This window comes from Ambystoma mexicanum, chromosome 11, assembly GCF_040938575.1.
Source record: "Ambystoma mexicanum isolate Mex_15411 chromosome 11, UKY_AmexF1_1, whole genome shotgun sequence".
In the NCBI taxonomy this organism is placed as follows: domain Eukaryota; kingdom Metazoa; phylum Chordata; class Amphibia; order Caudata; family Ambystomatidae; genus Ambystoma; species Ambystoma mexicanum.
Genome location: NC_090934.1, coordinates 716,766,986 through 716,783,332, shown reverse-complemented (window position 1 = coordinate 716,783,332; position 16,347 = coordinate 716,766,986). Strand labels below are relative to the sequence as shown.

General features: G+C 44.2%; 1 protein-coding gene across 2 annotated transcripts in view; it reads right to left on the bottom strand.

Moving 5' to 3' along the window:
* The window catches only part of SPON1 (spondin 1), a 1,209,493-nt gene that overhangs the window by 79,636 nt on the left and 1,113,510 nt on the right, over nt 1-16,347 (bottom strand). For both annotated transcript variants that reach the window (XM_069623584.1, XM_069623585.1), the window contains exon 14: nt 15,309-15,473. In XM_069623584.1, coding sequence (XP_069479685.1) covers nt 15,309-15,473 — 165 coding nt within the window. The remainder of the gene's footprint in view (nt 1-15,308; nt 15,474-16,347) is intronic.

Below are 16,347 nucleotides of genomic sequence, written 5' to 3'. Positions count from 1 at the left end.
TCTCATTGCCAGCCAGGACCTATCTTACCAGACCCGCATGCTTGCTGCCATTGAGGGGCAAGGCGCGGCTAGGCGTGGCGAGTCAACTGAGCCACACCCACCTTCTGATTTCCATCCAGCGGGTAACGATGACAACCTATTTCCCACATAGGTCGGGACGTGCAGGCGCTGAGCCCAGTGAGGTTTTTTTTTTATCTCAACATCTACACATGTGGGTGTTGAGGTGCACCCTGTACCTCCCCCTTCCTGGGTGCCTCCCCCACCCCCCGGGTCATACATGCCCATTTTTTTTCCTGCAATTTCTTTTTCCAGCAGCATTTTTTTTGTCCTGCTTAAATATTTTTTTATCCACATTTTAGAGTTTCTGGTAAGTATGTTTTTTTCAATTTTTTAAATTATTTTTTTTAATTACTTTATTTATTACTTTTTTACTACAAATTATATATTTTTTTATTATTCATTTTATTTTTTATTTCAAATAATTATTTCATTTGATTTTTATTTTCTGCAGATTTTTTATTTATTGCATTTTCTTTTGTCTATTGTGCATACATGTGACAGTGTGGTGCTTTGTGGCATTGGAAGGCATCCACTGTGTGTCCCAGCTGGGCCCATTAACGCTTGTCTTGTGTATGTGTTTCGCTTGTGGTCCTGACACATATGCTACTCCTGCTTCCCCTTTCCATGGGCTTGCAAGGATGGCACGGTGTAACAGCATACCACACATGGGCATTGGGCTTCCGTCATATCTGTGGCCAGCCTGCAGTCCTACTTGTGTGTACACCCCTAGTGGGTATTCCGGATGGTTTCTCCAATGCATGTCTGCACTTCACTTTGGTGAGTATTATGTTGACTGTGCATTTCATCATGTTGCTTATGATAGTTGTTATGTATTGACTGTCTATGTTCATGCACTTCCTGCTGTAGGTGGTACCATGCACCCTTTGCCTGTATACGACACACTGATGTTGGGTGGGGTCCATGTGCTGATAATGTTGAATAGGGACATTTCCCCACAGTGATTTTGATATGCCACATGAAGGCTGCACGCTGAGTTACCCATGTCACCACGCATTTCAACGAACCCCCATTTCTTGCTTGTACCACTCTGGCCATCTTGCAGCCCTGGCTCTTGTTTTGATGTGCCATTTGAGGTATGACTGCATTGCTCTTGATTTGATTGTCATGTTTGTGTCGTGGACCTGCTACCCCCTCCCATTGGTTGCACTTGGACCTTGTGACAATCCGGCCAACCAGGATGCTGGAGCCTGCCACCACTACCAAAGGCCCACAATGGAGGCTCTGTCTAGCCCTGTCCACCAGCTTTCTGTGTCACTTGATTGCCCCCATGTCTCCCCTGCCCTTGCCAGTCTCCCTCTGTCTCCCCCCCTTCATCATAACATCCCCCACACTTCTGCACCGTATGGTTTCCCTCTGCCCCCTGTGTGTGCTTTCTTTCCCCATCTCCCCCTTTATGCATTTTGTTTTGACCTTGGCCCCCTCCTTCCTTCTCTCCTCCCTCTCCCTCTCCACCACCCTTTACCCTCCTCCTTGTCCTCTGTCTGTCATTTTCCACCACTACCTCAATTGCCATCAGGCATGGTGATACGTAGCCGCTTGTTCTTTGCAGACATTTGCCCTTCTGCCGCCGTCCATCGCCCTTCACCTTTTTTAGTATTATTTTGCCTCTTACTTTTATCATTATTCCCTCCACCACTGATTACAGGTCGGCTGTTCCCCCATTCCCTTCTGTGTTTCTTCTCCCCCTCCCCATCACTATCTTGATTCTTTGTCGACCTACCACAGTTTCTCACTTGTTTTATTACTCTCCTCTTCCCTCACTCCCCTCCTTTTGTGACTCCTGCACTGAAACTACTGCCGTCAGGCATAACAATGTTGATGCTAGTTTTGTTTTCCAACATTCCCTCCCTAGACTCTCCCTTATTGTTCCAGGCACTTGTAATATCTATTTTGATTTGATAGTTCATTTTCACATTGTGGACTGTTTCAAGGACATGTAGGAATGTACTGCTCTTCTGCCTTGTTACATCCCTCATTGATGCGCTTTGATGAACTTTGTGTGTAGGTCGTATTATGAATTTCTATGATTCAGTGATGGGTCACTGTCTGCCATTGTCGACGTGGGGTACTCTGAACATGATATGTTCTGCTGGTCAATGGCTGATGCAATTGCTTTATTTTGAGGTGTCAGGGGATGGGTGTGGTTTAACACACAGGGGGGTCCTTGAGTGCAATGTTCACATGTGCTGTGTACAGGACACTGGGACTCACTTCATTTCACATGCATGTATTCGATGCATGTCCCTACTGACAAATACACTTAGGCAATGCCCCCCCCAACTACATTGACACCATGCACACACGTGCACCCAGATTGCCTTCTCAGGCATGCTGTGTCCCGACAATCCATGTTCACTTCCGAGTCATTGATCGTGTTCATGAATGACAGGGTACTATTTGGTTGAATGCCCTTTTTTCAAATGATGCATGATGCTCCAGGGATTTCCCCAATACAATGCATATTCACTGTGCTGTCCAGTGAGCAGTGTTTGAAATATCAATTTTCAATTGTCCAATGTGCATGGCAACAGGTATTCTGACTTTTGTTGCTTGCACCACTGGTGGCATGCATTTGTGCCACCGTTTTCATGGTGTGAGGTTTTGGTCAGTCATTTCTTCAGATTCCATGTCAGGTGTAATTGTCTGGTGCCTATTTACATTTCTCACATGGCACTTCATGACTATTGTGTCATGTGTTGTGCATATGGTTTGATGTTTTGCCATTGCATACCATGGTATGGTGTGGCAGACAAGGTTCAGGGGTGTTGGGAGGGTTTGGGTGGCATATAAGTACTGTCAGGCCCCGTTTAGCAAGGGGGGGAGCACCTTGCATGTGTTCCTTTTGGTCACATAGGATTGGTTGTGTTTCATTAGCTAGGGATGCACACAATGTGGCAGTTCCGTGGACACATTCTCAGGGTGGTAAGGTAGTGACAGTTAACTGTCCCTTTCTCATTATTGATGGTGACCTGGTATGTGCCAGGCCTGTGTACACTCCGATGGGGTTGGAGTTTAAGTGAAAAATGTGGCAACAAGCTGGGTATGGGCTGCCTCGCCACATGCCCTTTCCCATCCCATGCGCAGCAGCCGTGCATGTGGCTGCGGATGTGGGGGCACCACCATGTCCACCGGTACGCCATGCCATGTTCAACATTGTGCAGGACACATGCTGCCACAATGATCCTGAACACTACTGGGGGTACATATAGTAGCTGTCCACCAGAGCGGTCAAGGGAGCGGAAGCGTGACTACAGCACTCTGAATGTGCGCTCCACTATGGCTCTGGTTGCAATATGGGCTGCGTTGTATCTTACCTGGGGTGGTGTGGTGGGGTTCCGTATTGGTGTCATCATGTAGGTGCTCAGAGGGTAGGCACTGTCTCCTGGTAAGGTGATAATGGTTGTCATTAGTTGGGCTTGTGTATTTGTATGTGTGTGACATGCATGCATGTGCACAGGCATTTGTACTCACCTAGGAGCCATGTGTCACCATGCTTCCCAGCTTCCAGGGCCCGGCTCGGGGCGGACATTCTGAATATGAAACTATCATGGGTGGACCCAGGGTAGTTTGCATAGACAGAGGTGATGATTCCCTTGGCATAACATACTACCTGCACGTTGATGGAATGCCAGTGCTTGCGGTTTTGATAGATGTGCTCAGTGGCCCTAGGAGGACGTAGGGCCACATGGGTGCAATCTATGGCACCGAGCACTTTGGGGAAGTGTGCCACCCTGTAGAAGTCCAGGACCACGGCCTGCCTTTCTGCAGGTGTTCTGGGTATGCATTTGTGCCTGCGGACTGAGGGGCACGCATTGATGATTGCCAAGACCTGGTGTAGGCAGTTTGACTGCGTGGCCTGTGAGACCCCCCCCACTATGGCAGTAGTCCGCTGAAATGACCCCGTGGCCAAAGAATGCAGTACATTGAGCACCTTCTCCAAGGGGCTCAATGCTTGGAAGCACAGGGTGGGTGATGTGAGTTCATCCTCCCGCTCCCTGACCAGCTCTAGGATGATATGAGGTGGAAACCTATACCTGCCATAGACCTAGTCCTCAGGCATCCCAAAAGGGCTGGTCCTGGGCATAAAAAAGCGGGGCCTGACTATTTTCCTCCTCCTGCGGTGTCCCACGATCACTGCTGCGAGGAACGGGACATTCATCGTAGCTGTATATGCTTGTTTGTTGTTTGCGTACACTTTTATGCTGCACGCGGGCGCTTCCGCCTGCTTTCGTGTGGTGGATGTAATTGTGCGTGTGCGTGTGTTTTGACGTGCGTGGGTTTTCCCTATTCGATTCCATGAATACGTGTAGTTCGTGTGGGAGTTCCATGTACTTCCCAGCAGTACTTCCCCAGTTACGCCCTTATTTTCACACGTTGTTCCCCATTCCACGTGTTCCACCCCGTGTTCCGCTCCCTCTAATGTTGTGTGCTTTCGCTGTGCACGTCGCGCACAGTGTTTGGGATGTTGCAGTGACGAAAGAACCCGTGTGCGCCACGTGCGGTTTTGGCGCACATCCCGTGAAAAACACGTGCAGGGCCTTTCATGAATCGCACACGTGCGATTAGCACGCGTGCGCCGGCTTTTTCATGCTTGCGCCACAAATTTCGGCGCACATTTATTGCATGAATTACCCCCTTAGTTGGACAGCCAGTGTGAGATTCTGGAGCTTTTGTGACCTCTCTTGGTTAGTCAGAACACAGCAGGTGATGAAAGTAACAGGTAACTGTGTGGAGAAACTCAGTGCGTTGTTCTGCTTGTACCTCACCATAATTGGATGTAGCCACTATTGTGTTGGCAAAGGGATCTATGTGATTACTGTGTGCCCCGTAATTCTGTGTCTGAAAATTCCGAACACAAAAATGTAGGCACACAGTGATCTCATAGATCACTCTTTCCCGCATTCCCCATACCCACTACCCCATGTACCCATATTTATTACGTGCCGGCTCTCTTTCCTGCTTCTGTGTGCCTCGACTTGCACCTCTGCCTGCGACATCAGTTTCCTTTCCCTAAAGCAGGCTGGGACTTCTGTTGCATAGTCAATTTGTTTCCTTATTCTTTTTAACTTTACCATCCACCGCAATCCATGTAATGTCTGCAGTGAACACCCCGCAACCCCTGACTCCATTATAACGTTCAAGGTATAGCAGACGACACCCCTGCAACCCCCGCTCCCCTTGGTCAGTATTATGGAGTTTGACATTTTCATCAATGCCGAATGCGCAATAACAGTGCATTCAGCATTTTATTATATAATATTGAAGCAACACCGTGGCAATTTAGCAAACACTTTACTGACCTGAGGCAGTGATTGGTGCCACCCTTGAGGCTACCTCTGACTCATCAATATCAATATTAGACTCATTTTCTGCTTTTTTAAAGACACAATAAGGGTTGTGCATTACACTTTTCATTGCACGCGTGCTGTGCCACCATTCTTTGGTCGGATATCCATTCAGGACATTCCATATTTGACATGCGACCGCCTACCCACAAAAGCTATTTCTCTACTTGACTTGTGCGCATGTCATTGTTATTATTATGACAGCGTACACCTAAGCGTGTAGCAGTGCAGCACTCTGCAGTTTGTTGCCTTTGTGATAGTCATGAGAAGCTTATATTTGTACGTGGGTTCTTACATCACTGGTGGGAAAACATATACCTTCACTGACTTGTCATGTCCCTGGGATATTGCGGTAACAATCTTCTAGTAAGCAATGGATGTTTGACTTATTCCTCACCGAATATTAGAAAGTATTTGAGTCCAACCTCATGAATTCCGTTACTGCTCAGAAACACATATTAATCAATATCACTCAATTTTGCTACATTTGTCATGAAGGAAGTGGCGGTGTGCCAGGCAAAAGAACTACAGGCCTCCCTCAACACGTCAGCTACAGGGGTGGACTGGCCTATAGGGACCTCTAGAGAGTTCCCGGTTAGGACTCTGCAGCCTGGACCTCTTTTGTGTGGTATTTCCAAATGTTCCCATAGGAAAAGGGTTGGACTTGCTGAACATGTGTAATTTAGGACCACTTTAAAAATAAGTTACAGGGCCACTCCTGGTCAGCTATTGCATACGTGTGATTACCTATGAGTCTACCATAGAGATACCACATCTGTGCACCAGCCCACATAATGCATTTAATTCTCCTTTGAGTAAAAATACCTCAATGCTTAATAATGAGCTCCTTTTTTTGCTGACCGCACAGTGGGAACAAAGGAACTGGTGAGAACTGCATGGACAGCCCTGCATTGTCTGAATGCGTGTCTGAAGCACCTGCTCTTGTGCAGCACCTCGGTCCTCTCCACATCGTATCCCACTGTTAACCTTTTGCCATGATGTTGTCACTGCACCACTGGGTAGATTGTGGAGAGCTAATTCAAGTCTACATGCCTTGATGCATTTCTCCCACAAGATGGGAGGTTGCCTCAGAGCTGTAATATTAGAAATGGGGACAGGACCGCAAACGATACTGCTTGCTTGAATGAAGCCATCATTGGATTGCTAGGTTTGACTTGCCAGGGTTGAACCGTTTGGTTTACATACTACATGCTACATGGGGGCCAGAATTTGGACCACAAGTACAATGCCTACAATGACACTGCAGTCACTCCTCCAACTAAGCTAATTATCAGCTGTTTCTGCAGCCCAAGATACACTTTGCTTACTTTCCTTAAGCTTAAACCGAAGCGTTATGCTTCGTCTTCCACTGATTTTTGTGTAATTATTCTTTTATAACGCGCTTAATACCGTGGATCAGTTTCTAAGTGGGGGCCTGGGATTCGCACCTGAACTGCTATGCGTGGTCTTAATTCCAAGACAAATTGAAAAAAAAAGCTGTAGTGCAACTGAATTCCAAAGGATGGCAGTGTTACATAAGGAATAGAGTGAAACTGATTCGTATATAGAACTTTTATTTGCTTCATCCCCGTCTGTGTCAGGATGGAACAACCGGTTGCGCATTATATTTCAAGATGATGCTCTATACCCGAGTAGGCAAGCGGTTGTCTTATTAATCAACTGATATCTTCACACGAGGATAGAAAGCAAGAACTGCAAAGTCCTCTCCTAAATTACGTTTGACATTCATGCACTGTAAGAGCAACGTTTAACAAATAACATTAACATTTAAGTGCAGGAATGCTCCTACAATGTCACCTCCCTGGGCATTAGCTCAACTGTCTGTAAAAGAACAAACAAAAACGAACATTTCAGTCTGCTTTATTGTAGGCTTGGCAAGAATTAATATGGTGACGGTCAGGAACTCCTCAATTGGTATCTATCCAGGAAGTGTAATATGTAAACATAACAGCCCAACCACAGTAAGATTCCTATCATATAACCCCCCCTCCATATGCCTGAAAACAGATCAATGCTCTTCTGTAGCCACATTTTCAGGTCCCATATTGTCTGCATGCATTGCGTCACTCCGTCCCCAATTCTCAAGAGTTTGTCCATTGAACTCATATGGCAAGGCATGGTAGCCTTCATTGCAGAACTAAAAACAACATGATCTGCACACCATTTCTCAATAGCATCTAAGCAACAAAGATTGTCTGGGTATTTTTGTCAGTTTTCCCTGTAAAACCATGGCACAGCAGCCTGTACCATATTTAGGGTCAGACCTATGACACTAGCTGTGTCTAGCATGGTGATAACATAATTGCTTAAGTGTTAACATAATCGGTTCCATTCATACAGTATGTTAAAGTCAAGACATGCACTATAAACAATCTTGTTAATCTCGAAATTGTTCAGGACACAGCTGCCTGCAGTGTCATGGGGCTTGCATGACCAATTGATAAGCATTTCTAATACCAAGCTTGTTATGGATACTAGATCAGGGTTGTCCAACACCAGGAGTTTTGACAGGTTTGCAGGATATCCCTCATTAATATTCATGACAATAAATTTGCAGACATTTAAGGTAATTGTATGCACATTTATCTCATGAATATTTATGAGCGGTGTCTTGAAAATCCGACATGTTTCCGGCCCTCGAGTCTTGGTTTTGGACAACCCTGATCTAGATATCTTCAAATTATATTGTTTTTAGGAAAAGGGGCTTCCAGAATCTGCTTTCTATGTCTATGATAATTGGACTGATTCTGTAGAGAGTCCAAATAAAAGGACTATTTTGAAAGGAAGAAGAAGAAGATGCTAAAGGTGCTGTAGGAGAAGTGAAGTTGGTTGTGGGAAGTACAGTAAGAGTCATGAGAGTCAGGTGCATCAAAAGGTGTGAAGAGCTCCAGCTGAGAGGCAAGGCACAGTCACACAAGAGAGGGTTGAGGATCAGCCCTCCATTCAGGGTTTGGCAGTGGCAGGTGAGGAGGCTACTGGCAACCCAAACAACAGGACGACCAGGGCAGCTGGGAGAAGCCACCAGGCACAAGGTGCAATGGAAGATTTGGGTGGTCGCCAGAGCAGCCAGCAACCCAAGTCTCTGTCAGACTGCTGGTAAGCTATACAAAAGGATGTGAGAAGACAGAACACATGGAGTCAATGGAGATTTGTGAAGGTGGACAGACTAAAGTCTGCAAAATACGGCTGAGACCTAAGTTCAGGAAATTGAATGAGAGTAAAATGCAAGGAAGTGTTTGAGAGCCTCAGTAAATGCTCTAAGAGACCAATCAGTTACACACCTACCTACCTTCGAAAGATTGGGAAGAGACCTTGCAAGGAGTACAGCAAAGTTAATGTTGGCAGCAAACTGATGAGCTACCATAGAAGCCAGATGATGAGCAGAATGGAGAGCAATTGCCAGTGCATGATGGTGGGCCATAAAGAATCCAACTGGAGACTTCAAAGAGTTTTTTAAAAACGTCTTTCTGAGAACTGTAGGGAAGAAATCCCAAAGTGATTATCACAAGGGTGAAGTACTGCATTCTGGACGAGAGGGGCATTTGCCAAGAGAAGTGTGGAACAGGTGGGAGGAGCACATGTAAGGAGCATTTCTGGGAAACCTGTGTTCAAAAAAGAGGTTCAAATGTGTGTATATGAACTTGCCACACAAGGTGCTAAGCAGCCGAAGATGCCCAATGAGGTTAAGAGGTAGTGGGAAGACTTGAGGAATACCTGATTTATTAGGTGTCTTGACATCTTGGAAATCCACTTAATGCAGGAAAGAACATATGACCTTAGCAGGAGAAGAAGTGTCCATGGATAGAATGTCTGTTGATATCCAAAGTGGAGAATTAGTAGATCAATTACTGACTGATCTCGGGTTTGGCGGGGTTAATCATGAGAATAGGTCCCTGTCCCACAACATGAAGGGTATATGTTTTTATCCTAATGTTTGGGCAGTACCAGCAGTCAAACCTCCATCATCGCAAGGAACCACAGGTAGGTTTTGCTCCCGTACCACATCCAAATCGGCAGTCTATGCCACTGTGGAGTCCATGGACCTCGGCTTTAGAATGACAAATACTCTCTGAATGTGTTAACCCTCTGGATGGCCCCTCACAGTGAAACATGAACGCTATCCTTCTCAAGATCTCTAGACAATCTTTTTCTCAGTTTCAAAGCCTTTAAGAAATATGCCTGCTAGTCTGAACTGTTTCTACAGAGAAAGCATTTACTTCAGAGGATGTTGTGCCATGCACAGCAATACCAAACCCATTAACATGAATTTGAGACTGCTAGAAGCAAACTGGAATGCCTTACACTCGTGTTTCAGTTCCGGGCTGAATTGTGGTCTGAACTGTCAACATCAAGATTCGCATCTGTTTCCAGGTAGGCTCACCGGAGATACCTACTAAGCAGGGGGTCGTTTTTGCTGGTTTGTACTTACAATAGAAAGCAGAAGTTGAGCTGTCCATGAAACTTGTATAGACAGATCTGCTCCCACCACCTGGGTTTCCTTGATTAGGTCAAGTGTCAGTGACAGATAGGCCTGTTTTTAAGGATACATTCTTTCATTTTGCACTCATTGTGTTTATTGCCCCTTCACTCATCTGATGCCCAGTTTCCTTTTTAAAGTAATACCAACTGAACTTCTGTAGGGGTTCAGTGCTCACTAGTGCCAAAGGAGGCACTACCAGCATCAATAGTATCGGGAGATAGAATCTCTGCAGATATGATTATCTGCCTTTATTTTCATCATTCATCACTTTTACATAAGTCTGATCATGAGAATGTCTTGTTATCTTTCATCATTTACTCGCCTCCCGTCCTGGGAAAACCTGTTTAAAGACAAGTAGACTCACGGACCACACAACATCTTTAGCCACAATTTGGTTTAGGCTGACACTCATGGTCTTAAAAATCTTGCTTTCCATTCCTAGGCAGTGTTAGAAGTGTATCAATAAAAATAGTGGAGCTGTGACCCCGGCAGGTGACAGAGTAGGCAGGAAGGGAGCAACGTGCAACACATTTTTCAAGGGATGCCTCCATGCTGGTTGACAGCCAATTGAGTTGAAACAGATCTAATTTTAACTGGAATTGCCATTGGGTGTAAAGTGGAGAAGTGTGAAAACAGTAGTGAAACTGTTAACTGTAAAAACTAAAAGTGGTGGAACGCCACTCCTGTCCCTTCCCTCTCACTTTGACAACTGTTCCTAGGGGTCCTTAACTTGCTTGCTTCATAGCCATCACTAAGGTGGAGTACAACAAAGAAAGTATGATCAGTGCAGGGTCTGAATGCAGTATTTTACAAGTTGGTTGATGGGTACTCCATATTATTTCGGAAAGGTCAAAGTAAAAGAACCCATGACAATACCCCAAGTTACAGTAAAGATTGATATCACAGATCAAGAACTCACATGATATTGGGTAGTGTAAGGGTGCTGAAGTAGGGGTCTGACACAATGGTGGAATGGTTGTTGGCAAAGACTTATCTCTATATATATATATAAAACAAAGTCATGTTTGTGGGTTTATGGGTTTGTATGTGGCATTCTTGGGGATGTAACTCCTCATGAACGGCGGGGTCTGGTGTCATTTCCCGTTCCCGAGATTATTAATTGTTTTGGTTTTTTGGCTTTGATTTTAAGCATTACCTTTTATGGTGTTACACCGCCATCTACAGGTCATTTTTATAGAAAGTGCTCATCATTGCGCATCGAAGCTGAAACATGATCAACATCTGATTAATTTTTTCTATCGCAGCATTGGGTAAAGACAGGTAGTTCACCCTCATGACATCAAATGTAATTTTGCTACAGTTTGAAGATGACATACTTAAATCAGTTGATTTGAATCAGGTTCCATGTTTAACAAAAATACTTCTTCTGTATTCTCTCCTTTCATTAATGCTTTAATCCCACAAATATATTTTTACAGAATTACACAATAAAAGAGAGCAGTATTTAATTTCACCAAACAAAAAAAACACATCGAAAGCTGAAACATGATCAACATTCTGAAGAAGGTAAATCTCAAGACCATGAAGCTGATAGAATTCAAAATGCTTTTAGACAACACAATGAAAGTGCTCAAGAACCTGAAGCAAGACTTATTAATCAGACAATTTGTGCTGCTAAAATAAAGCTACAAAACTGCTGGAGAAACTGAAACATGACTTGCTGTTCAGAGAATTTGTGCTGCTAAAAAACAAAGCAGTGAAACTGCTGAAGATATTGAAGTGAGACTTACCAATCAGAGATTAAAAAAATGGAGAAGTGAAATCCTGGGCAAAGCTGGGTAGTTAAACTAGTTTAAATATAAAAGTAAAGAAAAAGAAAATCTATCTTTTTTCTAAGAGGGGTTGTTCTGCCTCAACAAAAGAATAAGGAATCTGTCAGGATGTCCAATAAAATTAAAAAATGTCCACCATCCTGTGTCCAAACCTATTTCCGTCCCTTATACTCTAGATTAACAAAGGAAACCTGTGTGTCTTCTTGATCCAGAATGATGGTTCCTTCATTCTAGATGGCAGTTCAATGTTCAGCTTCTAATGAGAAAACACAAAAGGCCTCATCACGAGGTTGGATGTATCCTGGCGGTAATTGTGCCGGGATAAATTCAACGCAAATAGATTTATCGATACTCGGTCCATTGCATTCTGGATTGGGGGCGCTATTAGCACTGGCACATTGTGCCGGTGTTAATAGCACAGAAAATGCCCTCTTCGCTGGTGCATTCAACTCTAGCTGGAGGTGAATGCATCCTGGCAGGGCCAAACTCATGATTGGGCCTACCCTTAAATGCAGCGGTAATAGCGTTACTGCAGAATTTAAGGGCTACCGCCCAGCTCGTGTTTAGCCCCAAAGAGTTGTTCTCCTATTCAACTCAAAAGTTCTTAAAGTTGGATACTCCTTAAATGTGTACAAAAAGTATGGAGGGGGGAATGTCTTCCTTCTCCTTTCCTTTCACTGTCTTTCTTTTTTCACAAAACATTGCTCCCAAGTATCAGTGTCTGTCTTTCATTCACCAATGTAACACCAAGCCTGGTTTACTATCCTGTCAGACTTGTCTGTCGAAATGTTTTCACCAAAAAGGTTTGATGGGGGAATGTCTTCCTTCCGTGTTTTCTTTCACAGTCTTTCTTATTTCACAAAAACACAGTTCCCAAGTATCTGGGGGAATCTCTGCCTTCCCCTGGTTTTTCTCATGTTCACCAATGTACCAACAAGCCTGGATCACTATCCTGACAGACATTTCTGTAGATTTCAGTGTTCAAGAAAAGTGTGCTACTCTTTGTGGCCCTTCCCAAACTTTGTATGGGTCCCTGACACTTGTCTGCTGCTCTTTCTGGGCTTCCCTGACTTCTTATGGGTCCCTGATATACGTGTGCTGCTCTTGCAGGGCTTCCCCAACTTTGTATTGGTCCCCAAACCCTGTGTGCTGCTTTTGCAGGGCTTCCTCAACTTCGTATGGGTCCCAGACCCTTGTCTCAGGCTTATAATGTGTAGCAATCAGGCCCGGTTCACTATCCTGCCAAGCACTGTTTCTCATATTTCTCACTCTTGGCTCTTTCGATGTACTGGTACGAGGGAGATGGGGTCTTCAGCCTTCCCCAAAAGCGTCCTTCATTCTCCTTTATCTCTAACACTGTTACGGTAAACCATGTACTTCTTATGGCATTACCATTTTGTTCAATCGGCTTTGCGGAATTGCTTCCTCATGCTATGTGCTTGTGCATGCCTTCCAGTGGTCTTAGCATGTACCCGCAGCTTTTCCAGGTCTGGTTTCTTTTGGTGTATGCTTCTTGGTCTGACCGTGAGGTCTAACTCACGGTCTCTCCGGACCTCTGATTCTGCAGCCTGGAAAAAGGGGAACACTCTGTGTTTTCGGTGAGCCTCCATCAGTATTTCCTGTTCTCCATGGTGAGCCACCAGCTGGCTCTCCGTTCCTCCAGGGAGGATCTGACAATGTACATAGTCCTTCTTCCCTTTTTATCTGTGGCTGTTGCTCTTGTTGACTGTACTGCATATGTTGGATCCACGGAGGCTCTTTCCTCCTTGACTGTTCTTCTTCGCGTCAGTGGTTGTATGAACTCCATCTGGGTAGCCAACAATCTTCCTTGTGTCAGTAAGGTCTATGTGGATGGGATCTTCTACTCTACACAGATATATAGGACAGATGGGACCACAGAGGACTGAGTGGGGTAAGAGGGAAAAGCAGACAGAAATGGAGGGGGTTCCCCCAAGATAGTCATTGCTGGTCCCATAGAGGGTTTCCCTCCCCATGAGATCCTTCCACTGAGTACCACCTCCAGGGGGACTATCGGGTAGGAGCCTCACATTCGTGGACTCATGGGATTGGGCTCCGCCTGTGGGAGCAATGAAAATACCCTAGCATTTGTCACAGTAGCAATTACAATGATGGCCATGAGAAGCATGCTGTTGCTAGAGATGCTTCTGAAGTAATAATAAAGAAGGACATTGGTGCCTTGGATGCAGAGGCCCTCACCAGACAGCCTTCTTGGTGTTTTCCGTTTCCTGTGTTATATATTTGCATGTGATGAAGCCATTGCTTCTATCATCCTTCACTTTTCTTGCTCACTACTTTCTAGAGTCCATCCAATAAATATTTCAATCACAGCAACGCACCCCATCACGCCAAAGGATTTCAAGTTAGCATCCTTTATGATCACTGAGTCACCAATGGCAATGTCTTCAGTCTGCAACTTCACACCCTGAGCCTTCTTTAAACTAGTTTGTAGTGTTGGCTCTCTTTTGTGTCCCTCCCCTATAGTCGTTCACTAGGCCCACCTTTTTATGTTTATGTCAGCAATTCTTGTTCACATGTTCACATACCTCCCTGAATTCACCCACATTTCTTTTCATGTCCCCATTGTTAAAGTAAACTATTTATTATTTCAGAGAAGGCCATGTTTGTAAGTTTGTATATACAAACATGCCGGATGGATCTAATTTACTTCTGTTTGGCAAGTAGATATTTTTTTATGCTGATATACTACATGGTTATGTTGAAATGTATTAACAGAAAGTACTAGCATACATATATTTAAAGGCAGTTTTGGCCCCAGTAAGTCTGCATATCGGTTGAGTTAACGCCCTTCTTTAAGGGCTCCTAGTTGATGACTTGGCCGTCCTCGAAACCAGACAGCATGCTGCGGTTCACGCTGTCACTCTCTCAAGAAAGTATAACCACATCACCCCCCACCTTGCCCCTTATACACTGGCTCTCGACTCTGCAAGTATCTGGTTCAAAACTGCACTCATCAAATAAAAGGCACCTTTCACCAGTATTCCAGCCTACCAAAGTAAATATATTTGATTGCACACCATCATCTTGTAGTAAGGCAATCACCAGAAAAGTAGATTAGCTTGCAAGGAGAACACTGGGAAACCTTCCTGATCATACTATGCTCCAGTCCTCTGGAACAGAATCCAGACTGCTCCATGTATTATTCAGTTAGGAAAACCTGGGTGGCCTGGGTCTTGCAACATCTCCTCGGTGTAACCCAGATTCCGGTTATCTTGTGCACACTCCCATCTGTATAGTGTACTGCAATACCTATTGCTAATGTTTACTTGAAGACTTGTTAAATGCTTCCTACCAATGATTTGCTCAATGACCTGCACAGTACTCCCAAGCCAGATTTGTGCTTTAAAAACATCTAAATAAGGTAATGAGGATAATAATAATATATAAAAGTCATTTGTGAAACTCAAATGCAGAACACTGACTGCAGACTCTTAAATGGAGTAGCCATTTAAAAATGTTCCACTCTAAATTCTGCTGTAAACTCTCAATTCATGGATTTTGGTAGGCGGTATAGTCATCCAAGAGACAGTAAGGCAGTGTTCCACTTACGGCACTCTGGTAGCATGCACCGCTCCACTTGCTCCATTTCTTCATTACAGTCTCCGAGTTCTGCTGGAGATTTCAACATCCTCTGCCTTGTTCTCATTCCCTTTCCGCAGGTCACACTGCAGTCACTCCATTCAGACCAAGGTGACAACACGCAGGGGATGGTATCTTAACAAAAAACAAAGTTCTACTTAAAGAGTGATCCAGCACTATACATGCATTCTTCTTAAAAAAATGTTATTAGGTGTTAGATATGTCTTTACCAAGTACAGTAGTGAAAAAAAACACAACATAATGCAATTTATCACAGAAGCGTGTGGATATTGTTTAAAAAAATCAACAAAAGAACGTGGGCATGTTTGGTTTTCGGGCACATATTAGAATGAATAGAAAATGTTCCACCACTTATATATCACCCTCGGCCACACAATGAACAGCAGTATTGTTTACAATCCTTTACTAAGATGGAGCTCACCCAAGCAGAAAGCTTGGGAAGGATCTGCCTCGTAATGGAATTACTATAAATATGCTTTGACGTAATACTTCCATTCGAACCATCGAGAAGCAGAGGGTGGACAACGGTAAAAGCCCCACATGGAATAAAGGGAGATACACATAAACATATCCGAATCCAACTCCAAATCGCACCCACAGATCTATCAAGATGCTACTGCACACATACTGATCCAAAGAAGGATCATACAGTTGATTATCAGTTGGGTTAAGTTCTAGTACATATGTGATTATTGTATCGATAAGTACATGAACAAAACAACCCCAACCTGTTCAGCCGCTGCAAGCACAATGAAGCCAAACTTGCTTTACTTGTGTATATCTGGTTAGAAACCAGCAAATGCCAACATCTTCTTATGTATTTGATATTGTTCTTGGCTATCCATTTGCCTATTTTAGGGCATGTCTAAATATTTACCCAGTTAATAAGTATCTGGTACACTACAGCCGTATGTGTGTTCCCACACTTATACAGTAAAATCCTTAGTAGTTTAACAAAAGATATCCTAAATCTAACTTCTATCCTTAT